This window comes from Odontesthes bonariensis, chromosome 12 (genome assembly GCF_027942865.1).
Source record: "Odontesthes bonariensis isolate fOdoBon6 chromosome 12, fOdoBon6.hap1, whole genome shotgun sequence".
Taxonomy (NCBI): Eukaryota; Metazoa; Chordata; class Actinopteri; order Atheriniformes; family Atherinopsidae; genus Odontesthes; species Odontesthes bonariensis.
In genome coordinates, this window is record NC_134517.1 from 28,567,330 (window position 1) to 28,578,600 (window position 11,271).

At 40.6% G+C, this 11,271-nt stretch overlaps 1 protein-coding gene across 2 annotated transcripts in view; it reads left to right on the top strand.

The window, feature by feature from the left end:
* Positions 1–5,427, top strand: part of pdia5 (protein disulfide isomerase family A, member 5) — a 67,978-nt gene extending 62,551 nt beyond the window's left edge. For both annotated transcript variants that reach the window (XM_075479981.1, XM_075479982.1), the window contains 2 exons: positions 1,271–1,405; positions 3,510–5,427. In XM_075479981.1, coding sequence (XP_075336096.1) covers positions 1,271–1,405; positions 3,510–3,590 — 216 coding nt within the window. In that variant the 3' untranslated portion in view covers positions 3,591–5,427. The remainder of the gene's footprint in view (positions 1–1,270; positions 1,406–3,509) is intronic.
* Positions 5,428–11,271: the final 5,844 nt, after the last annotated feature.

Sequence of the window (11,271 nt, forward strand, 5' to 3'; positions counted from 1 at the left end):
CCGCAGTGCATCATGAAACGTGTGCTTATCATTCTGCTCTTCGGTGCGATGCTATTAGAGCCAAACCAGGCCAGCTGGTAATATGCTGCTCCTCTAAAAAATTTTGCAATCCAATCAATGGCATGAAGCGAGGTCCTCAGTCACTCGAGTACGAATCGATAACGGAATTGGCTGCAGACCTTTGAAGAACAACAACTCTACAACTTCATTTTCTCCTGTCAATTCACTCCAACTCTGATTGATTACACGGGGATGAGCAGTTGGATGGAGCCCGTGGTTACATCATGTCGCCGCCGCTATCTCTGCCCAACCCAGAGGCGGTCGCATACACCAAAAACTTCACATCGTGCACGTTATCTTTTGATGGACTCCTCTTGCGAGATTAGTTTTTATTGTTGTGTCAGCTAAAATTCTGTTGACAGTTTCCAAAAATGTAACCGCTGCACAGTTGGTCCTCTTTATGAAGCAACGCGGACACCACGTTTTCAGGCACTTCATGCACAGACCAACCAGATAGTCTAACCCCATTATCTCCATTTTCTCCTCTGTTTTGCACTTGGCGTGCCCAACGTTTGGGTCTTTTCATTTGCACATAAAACGCCGTGCGTGGATTCTGTTTCCAAACAAAAAGGAGCGATTGTTTGATGGCGATGAGTTCAATGTGAAGCGTGCAGCGCTCTGGGAGATGTGGCATTTCAGCTGTCCGAGAGGACACGCTGAGTGAGCTTTGTATTGGCGAGGCGGCATTTACGAGTCATTCTCCACCCGCTATAAAATGAGCAAAGCAGAAACCAATCCTCCAGCATCCTTCTACTGTTGTGGTCAATTTCATTTAATCTGAAAAGTCCTAGAGTGCTAAAGAGACACTTGAAATAATTCTGTTATCAGCCCCCAAATAGAAATGAATGAAAACTCTCTGAAAACAAGCAACAACAGGAGCAAATTAGATCATTAAATTCTTTTATAAAGTGTCATTTTGCCAATGAAGTTTAATAAAAGTCCAATTAGATATCCAATGAGCTTGCTTTGCAGATGGTTTTGGGCGAAGCAGTGAAATTGGAGCCTGTGTTTGACTTCATCATTGGGAGCACAGATTATATTTAAAAAGACAACAAGTATCACATTTCTCCTGTGAATGCCAGCCGCTGTTTATTAGTGAATTACATTTATAAGTAATGGTTCCACTTTGGGTTTTTGTAATGAACTTATTGAGTTTATGTGTCCTGCTGATGGATAAATGAATGAATAAATGGTAAATGATCTTTTTCAGATTGTGTACGCGGCTGTGGACTGCACTAAAGGACAGAATCACGAGCTCTGTAAGCAGGAAGGGGTGGAGGGCTACCCCACATTCAACTACTACAACTATGGCAAGTTTGTGGAAAAATACGGGGGAGATCGTGGGGTAAGTGGTGGAGCATCCCTTTCATTGCTTTACTTACAGCTTCTGTGCGACTCGTGACATTATAATACAGATTAAAGAGTGCTCATTGGCTCTGTAGCGCCCCCTACGATGCTTAAAAATGGTCCCCGCATTGAGGTTAGTTTCGCTTGAGACGACGAAATTCGGTACACTCATTCATCACGCCCAGACGCACAAAAAAGTATCTGCCGCCATGGTCCCACGTCCAAAGGAAGGCGGCCATTTTGGATGGAAGGTGCGTTTTGGTGCCATTTGTGCCCGATTCCACGCCTTGCATATGATTGAACTTGTCCTACAGATTTAATGCTGCAGACTTCAAACTTGGCCAGGTTACTCTTAAGACATGGGGGAAAAAATCATGGAGACACTTTTTCTAAACTTAAAGGGTGTGGCCGTGGCGACACCTCAAAGTTTGATGACTCGCCATCACTCGCCACAAAAAATGAAGTCACTTATAACTCCCACATACATTATTTAATCTGTCCCAAACTTCATACGGCAAATGCTGGACCAGGCCTGAACGCACACATATAATCATAGTTACATCCACCTATAGCGCCACCTGCTGGTGGTTGGAAACATCTTTTTTTTTTTTTTCCACACCTCGCATTTGATCAAACTCCTCCTACAGATTTAATGGTAACAGCTACAAACTAGGCCAGGTTACTCTTAAGACATGGGGGGAAAATAATTCTTGAGAAACTTCTCCAGACTCTGAACAGTGTGGGCGTGGCCAGGCGCGGAAAATGTTGTGATGGTGTTTGTGGTTTGAAAGCTTTATCATCATTGCAAGGTCATGAAACTTGGCACACACATCCACCCTGACGACCTCGTACGTATGTAAAGTTTAACGTGTGTGGGCGGAGCAAAATAACTCAGTGGCGCCCCCTAGAAATTTTCATTCTGATTGAAACTTTAATTTGTCCACAGTTTTTAACATGTTGACTTGACAGCTGATTGTTGGTGTGAGACAGAGTTGCGTCTGGATGAAGCAATGAGGAGACGGGATGAGGGTTAAAGCGTCTTGTTTAAAGCACGTCAAGGACGAGGCGGCTGTAATTGTAAACCGTCTGTCTAACGCAGGTTTGCGCTCACATTGCAGCTGTTTTAGATCAGGTCTTGAATGCTTTGTTGCATTTGGGGAAACTGGTTTCAGTTTGGGCCAAAAAGAGCAAGTCGTGCAGTGAAGTTGGAGCAGCAACATCGGTCTGAGCAGGTTTCATGATATTTATGAGTTTCTTTTCACAGTAAAAGGCTTTGAACAAAAAGAAATTTGTGAATGCAGACAATGAAATAAAAGTTACTCAAATGGTGATACTTTCTTTATCATTGACTGGAATGTAATCCAGTGAAACTCCTGTGATGTCGCCGTCTGTTCGGAGTCTTTTTGACACGTCTGCTGTTTCTGCTGTGGACAGAGCTGCACCAAAACATTATTGAAGTTCCTGGGTGTTGCACACAGCTCAGCCCAGCTTCATGCACTGAAAAAAATCTAAATCTTACCAAGTATATTTGTCTCATTTCTAGTCAAATATATCATTACACTTAATATAAGACACAACTGCCTAACAAGTACCATTTCAGCCAGATATAGGGACTTGTTTTAATACAATACATCTTGAATATCTTGTTAAGTGAAAATGTCTTGAAAACATCTTGTTTTGAGTCACATTTCACAAGAAACAAGCTTTTTCTTTTTTTCATTCATCACTTTTATCTCAAAAGTCCCAAATATCACATCTTATTTCAAGAAATCTTGACAAGCCGATTTTCACTAGTTCCATTGGCAGATTTTTTGCTTATTTCAAGCAAAAACGTCTTGTATTTGTTGTTTTTTTTTTACTTATTTTTGGAGGGGCATTTTTTTCCAGTGTGGGGGAACATTAAGATATTTGGCAGCAGAGAATAACACAAACGTCTCTTTGGCATTTTTCAAAGAGACGGAATGAGTGGAATGAGCTCGACCTTGGCTACAATATTTACACTCTCCTTCTTTGTGCTGTCAATTCAGCTTGAGTTAATGTTAAATGACAGCGTTTGTGGATTAGAAACGTTTCTAAAAAGTGCCTTTTTTTTTTATTCGCAGGAGGCCGGATTCATAGGATTCATGCGCAGCCTGAGAGGACGTGACCAGGAAAAGGTGGTCAAGAAGAAGGAGGAGCTCTGAGGGCAGGGGGGGGGGGGGATGCACTGTGACCCCTGAAGCCTGGCAGGGGCCCAATCAGCACTGATGTGGGAGACTCGATGACCTCAGAAAGGCTATTTTTTTTTACTCAACAGCAATCCTGTTCCTAATGATACTGACGGAGTAGTCGCAGTCCGGCCAACCACTTGAGACTTGAGACGTTCTGATGGGCAGAAACAATCACTTTCTCTTTCTTTTCTCTCCTCTTTGTTTGCCCAATCACTGTGACTGAATATGTGAAAAACCCGCACCCTCTATTGTATCTATGCAATAAAATAAATGTGACCCCTGCTTAGCCCTGTGGGGGTCTGTGTGACTGACCCTGGTGGGCGGGCATCCTGAGCTTAAAATGTCCATCCACCTTTCCCCGTCTTTACGGGACACCCATGCTGATTGTCGACCTGTTGAATCCATTTTTTTTTTTGATGCAGAACCATTCAGAATATTCCATTTAATCTATAAAAACTCTCTCAAAGTAGAATGTGACGTGCTACGCAACGCAGCAATGAGAAATGGGTCATTTTGTCACTGTTCTGTATGGGTTGGATTTTAGTTTGCTCAAAACTGTGGCCTTAAAGAAAATAAACTATCTGGAATTGCATAGATATAAAGATGGAAGGGAATCAGAGGCCCGGCGCCTTTGCAGCTCTCTGATAATCTGAACAAGTAAAAGCAGAAGATGCCAAACGTTAGCACGCATTGCTTTTCATCTACAACCAGGGTGACATTTTTCATTTTCATTCATGTTTTAACAACATTTAAGGGGGGGGGGGGTGCATTTACATGCGCACGGGAGCTGCTGTTGTTACTTAAACCTCCTCTAAACTAATCAGTAGGTTCCTCCCAACGCCCCACGGCTCCCGCTGCATTCACACACAGCTGTAAAACGTCAGACCTCCATCTCAACCAAAGGGCATTTAAAGGTTTTGTTTTGGGCCTGAAAGTGCAGCACACTGGACACTTGTTCTCAGTTAACGTCTACCTACTTCAGCTCAGCCTGCGATCTCCCATCAGTGCGTCATCAGTTTTTAGGCCGTCCTCATTACTTTTTAATTTCTTTTTATTTAGTCTTTTCAACTCTCACGCCTTGGCCTCCATTAATATTTGAACTCTTATCCGTGGATGCACTTGTGTTTTATTATTCACAGCCTTTTTGGTGGTTTCTTTCATTATGAATAAGGTTCTCAGGGATAGCGAAACCGTTAAAGGGAATGCGTTTGTAAGTTTGCATTCCAGCTGAATAAATTTGAACCCTTTGGTCACCAAATTGAAGTATTGTTTACATTTGTTGCCCAAAAAGACACGAGCATGAGATCGATTTGTCCTTTTTTCTGTGCGTTTTCACGCCATCAGTGGAGGTTGCTGAAGCTTTTTTCTCTCTCGTCATTCCTGATTATTAAATCATTCCAAGTGGAATCGTCTCAAATGTTCTGGCTGGCACCGAACACAGTTTGTGACCAGTGTGTTCAATGTTGTTCATACTATCATTTCATTGTTTCCTTAAAGCGTTCTCAAGGAATGTTTTAATGCTTTTGGTGACAAAGTGCTTGTGATTGGGTGTTAATTCTGCTCCTCAGGAGCAACGGTTTCATTTCTAGGTTTCTGTTTTAGAAGCTTCCGCACTGACATGGAACAATTGTTGTAAACGCAGAAGGACTTCATCCCCTTGTCCCAAAGGTATCCGTGTTCTGTGGACATTTTCACACTTTATGCCAAGAAGTCATGGTTGCCTTTGTTGGTTTTTCTCTGTGCCCAGCCATATGTACAGTTTTGCTCCTTACGGTAAGAAAAAAAAATAAAGCCAAACATTTCCAAAAAAGGTTTTTCCTTTGCTTTTTTGTATGAAACACATCTCTGCTGTATTTTCAGTGTGTTAACAAACACTTTTTACTGAACAGAGTTATGTTTGAGGCTCTGGGGGTGGCTGCAGCTCTCGGACAGATTCGATGGAAACAGGTATTTATGATTCCCCGACCAGCTACCTTGATATTTCTGTTGATCCGCTGGATTTTTCTGAAGCGTCAGCATGATGTTGACAGTTTTTGTTTTATGCGAAATACCTCAGCACCTTCTGAATTTCGGTGCGGATATTTATGTCCACCTGGAGAGAAAACAGAGTAAATATAGACCAGCAGAACCAGGCTTTGCAGCTAAAACTGTGAAATAAATGCAGGCTGATCTTGCCGGGTCACTGGGCTAATGGACAGTCCTGGTGGAGGCCGCTTTGTCCTCGTTTGTTTTTATTTCTCTGCTTCTTAGAAAGGAAGCAAATGGACTAGAAGTGGCGCTCAGCGGATCTGACACTGATGGATTTATTGTGTGAAATGGTTGGGAAGTGACTCAGGAACTCGATATGACATCGCTCACAGTCGCTTCACTGGAGATCCTGTCACAGCTTCCCTGCCTGAACTGCTACATTTGTAGGGTGACAAATACTTTAAACATAATCATTTCTTCTAAGATAAATGTGTGGAGTTCAGACCTTGCATTTCAACTTATGCAGAATAAAGACGATAACCAGAGGGTGTAGAGTACGGTGCAAAGTTGAGGTCTGCTCAGAGTGAAGTTCCCCACCTCTGCATCGTTCTGTTCTCATCATGCTGCACATTCTTTTGTGCTTTTTTTTTTTTTTTTTTTAAACATATATTTATTTGTTTTTCATGTTAATATAACATCCAACAGTTTAAACATCCAAAACATATGGCAGAAAAGAAAATAATAGTTAAATGATTAAAAAAAGATACAATAAACTGCAGTAATTAGACAGCAAGTTACTGTGCAATGAATATGAAATAATGAAAATAATAGAAACTAAATAAGTAAATAAATGCATATAAATAGATAAATAAATAATAATAAATAAAAAATAAAAAAGTATTCAAAATGTAGGTTGCAGCTTGCACTCCCAACAACTATTAACAACAGTTAAATACTTTTCATTTTCTCATTCTCCCTCAACAGTTCCAGAAATCTCCTCCAAATATCATGAAATTCAGAAGCCCTCTTTTTAACGATATACGTCAGTTTCTCAAGAGCCAAACTTGACGTTAAGTTATTTAACCAGAGGGTAAAAGATGGACAACCAACATACTTCCAGCATAGTGCAATACAGCGTTTGGTGTCATTGTGTATTTTTAAACATATTTCACTCCATTGAGTGTAATATCTTCTTGTAGGTCTTGTATCCATTGCTGTCTCTTACTGTCAGAGTTTTCCTTATGGTTTTCAACCAAGATTTTATAGAACCGGGACACCAATCTCTTTTGTGCTTTTTAAATATTTTTTTCCTCTTTTTAGTTTGTAATTTTTGGGACAAATTAGTTTCAGACTTCAGAATTCTGTTGAAAGATTATTTTTCTCTTGCTCATTTCTCACAACAGTTCTTTAATTTGGCTTCATCGGCCGATGTTGTGAAGAAAAACATCCCTTCTAGTCTTCTTCTTATTCTTCTTTCGGCCTCTCCCTTTTTCAGGGGTCGCCATAGCGACCTCGCATCCTCCACATGGTTTTTACACCGGATGCCCTTCCTGATGCCTGCCTCACCCTTTATCCGGGTCTGGGACAGGTGTTTATGCCGGGTCCCCTGCTTTAAAGAGAGAATGGAATGATATAACTACATCATCATTTGTGTATCTGATTGAATTAACAGATGCGAATTTCAATAAGTTCAAAATTGTCTTTAAAATTAGAATAATCAAATTTCATAGTTTTAGGTTAATGTTTAGATTATTTCATCTGGGCCATACTGAGTAAAGATTGATATTCATAGAAAATGTCTCCAACCATCTTTCGGGCTTACTATAAAAGTGTTAGTCACGGCCTTACTTTGGAATATTTGCACAATAATATAATAATAGGTGAAAGAGACGCTATAAAAATGTGCAAATGTCGGATTATCATAAGTGTACATGTATTATTAATCCACATGAAAAAAAGATGAACGAATGAAACACCATCGTCGGCTCAATATTATCACTGTAACTTTTTTGGATGAATGCAATAATCCACACCTGAAACGCTCCCGTGAATGAGGATGCACTTTTCGGCATAACACCGGCACCAGAAATACACCGGCTCGTGCTCCCCGGTGGCCGGGCGCTCACACTCACACCAAGGAGACAATTTTGTGTCACCAATTAACCTAACATGCATGTTTTTGGGGGCTGTGGGAGGCAGCCGGAGTACCAAAAACATCCCTTCTATTGTACTGATTAAATAATCCAGGAGGTCATATTGAAGAAAATCTCTTGAAACTATCAACTGCTCTAACCCTCGGCTGGAAGTTGTAATTATCCTGAGAAAAACTTTCTTTTTCAATGAAAAGTTTCCACGTCAAATCAAAAATATAGTTGCTTCTGCAGTTAAATGCAGGAAATGTGCACTCTGTGTTATTGACAACCGCTGCCTGAGTTTGAGGGTTTGGGCTGGGGAAGACCTTTAAGTTGGGCATAAGATCAGATATTCTCTCGATATTTACTCTTATATGTCAGTCGGTCCCTGTAAACAACTTTGATTTTAGTCATTAGTTATTCAGCAAGCTGGCTCCTGACATTCAAAATAAATTATTCATCAACCTATTTCTCAGACTCCAGCTCCATCAATTCTAAATGATCTGCTTCTGTCCCGTTAGAGCTTCCATCCCCGACACCGAGGATCTGTTTTTCTCAAAGTGTAAAATATTTGGTGTCTGGTAAGTCAATACTACGCTGGATTTGGATCAGTTTGACCCATTATTTCAGCTCCTCTCAAACTCACATTGGATGAAATGAAAGAGATTAACCCTCCTGTTGTCTTGCGGGTCAAAAGTGACCCACTACCATGTTTAGCTGTAGAAAAAATACCTTAAACTATCTTTTTCCAACTTGAAATTTTATGACTTTTCCTAAAGGGACCCCATCATTAGAAAAAGTCATACTTTATGTTTGTTTATGTCTCCATGTGGGCTGTACACCACTAGGGTATAAAGATTGTCTTATGGGTCATTTTTGACCCGTGAGTTATAAAAACATTTAAACACCAGAAAAAATGTTTTTTTCCCTTTCAATATAATTAATTCAGAAGTAATTACTTCACATTTATATAATAGCAATAATAAACCTTTATTATGTAAAAGAAAACTGAGAAAACAAGAAAACTGTTGGTCCAACTGACAGTTGGTTTGTTGTTAAAAAAAAAAAAGTGTAATCCTGAAAACTGGTGATTATCTTTTTGTATTGTGTAACAAAAAATACATGATAAAAAATGTATTGAATTGAGTTGAATAGATCAATAACAAGTGGTTTCATCATACAAAATAGATTTTGGATTTAAAATTCAATTAAGTTGCTTTATTTTGGGGCTTTGGTAGGGTGGCTCATTTTTTGACCCATAGGACAAAGGGGAGTAAACACAATGTTAAGACCGCACAAGAGTTAAGTTTGGGCTTCAGCTGGGCTGCTCAGATTCTCTTTAAACATGTCTGTCTGCAGTCAATCTTCCTCCAATCCTAACCATTCTGTCTGTCCCAGAGTAGCCATCCTACAGCAGGATGCTGCTGCCTCCACCATGCCTCAGAATAAACGCTTAGAAGTAGAAGTTTGATTGTTTTATCCAGCCAAATATTTTGTTTTTCATTGTGCTGCTTTGTGAGCTTCAAGCTGACTGTCATATAGCTTTTTCTTAAAAAAAAAAAGTAGTTCATATCTAGATTTTGCAATGGATTTGTGGTCACTTGCCTGATCAGGTCCCTTCAGTTAGATGCTTGAAAGTTATTGTACTTGCAGTGAAACTTTCCACTGCAGAACTGTCATATTTTTGTCAAATTCTCGGGGTAAATCTATTAAATTGTACAGATTAAATCTGATGCAGCATGAGACAAACTTCCCATTATGTATTTCGTCAAGCAAAGGTCTCTCCGTGCCGTGTCAATGCACAATTAATTTAGGGCAGACGTCAGCTTTGTAATGCAAACTCTTATATTGATTCCCCAAAGTTCCATCTCCATGAGATTACTGACTACGTTCTACCAAAAATAATGAACTGCTGCTGCAACAGCCTCTGCTTTCTGGCATCAGGTTTGGGAATTCTGCTGCCTCCAATTTGCCGTTAGAGGAGCTAAGGACCTAAATCTCATTAATGAAAGAAACGGATGTGTTCCTAAAATACATTTCTGAGTTCTCAGTAATTCCTGATCTCAGAACTGTGGTGTGTTACGATGGCACCGTGGGAAAAAGACGGTTAATATGACTCATTAGAATTCTGTGAGGAGCGCGCACCTCTGTGTAGACACTTCCTGCACTAAGCACTCAGACACCCGCAGCTATTCATTAACCTGTCAGCAGCAGCACACATCCATCATCCATTTTCACACACAGTGAGGGCACTGAGGAGGTCCCCCTCAGGCGGGCGCACTGGCTGGGCTCCTGGGAGATTGCACAGGTATGTGTGAAGGATGAGGCCATGAGTCATCTCTGTGCAAGCGTGTGTTTTCACACTTTAACAGGCAATGTAAGAAAACTGGAAGGAAATGCTGATGCCAGTGAGCAGCCTATCTCAGGTCTGAGTGGAACACTAAAGCTTGGCAGGCTTCGGATACACTCGTCATTATTCATTTTTCTTGTTTAAAGGGATAGTTCGCTTCTTTTGACATGAAGCCGTATGACATCCCATATTAGCAATATTATTTATGAACATTTTCTTACCCCCTGCAGCGTCCTATGAGCAGAGTTCCAGTCTCGTTTTGGCTTTGACGAAGGTAGTCCGGCTAGTTGGCTGGGGTTTAAAAAATAAAGCGTTTTGCTTCTCAAAACAATATACGTTCAAAAGAGTAATACATTTGCATCACAAAATCGTTCTCCAGGAAAAAGTCAGAGCTCACAATCGCTTGGCCCTATTTTCTCTCCCTTCATGCCCTATCACTGCCTGCTGCCGCCTGCCGACAGCCGCACCTGTTATGGTGTTTGCTGCTCGGAAGCAGGGAACTGCACGGTCTACACAGCAGGCAGTGATACGAAAAGAGAGAAAATAGGGCCAAGTGATTGTGAGGTCTGACTTTTTCCTGGAGAACGATTTTGTGATGCAAATGTATTACTCTTTTGAACGCATATTGTTTTGAGAAGCAAAACGCTTTATTTTTTAAACCCCAGCCAACTATACAGCTTCATGTCAAAAGAGGCGAACTATCCCTTTAAGTCTTAACCCCCCCCCCCCCCCCCCAAAAAAAAGAAAGGGAAAAGAAAACATCTGATGCTTGAAAGTGAGCCTAATTTTCCCACTGACCGTCCGTGGGGAGGTGGCAATTGGAGCAAGAAGAGATCAGAATTAACAAGTGAGTCCTTGTGAGAATTTAAATGTTGAAGCAGTGCCTGTCATAATGATAATGAGCTCATACATTAACAGATTTGAGTTCAAATAAGCATGAGTCAGTACTCTGCAGTAGCATCCTATTTCCTCACATATATTTATGCATCAATCCTACATCGAAGAAAAAACTCTAAAAGAAAGTTGCTCCAGTTGAACTTTCTACTTTTGCTTAGTCTTATCACAAAATATCAAACCAAAAAAAGGAAAATTTTAATTCAAGAGAACATTTGAAAATATCTAAACAAGATTTGATATCTGTGAGCTTTCAGTTGAAGCTGTACATGCGCTGCTTGGAAAGCCAAAGCGAAGCCTCCAAGTGACT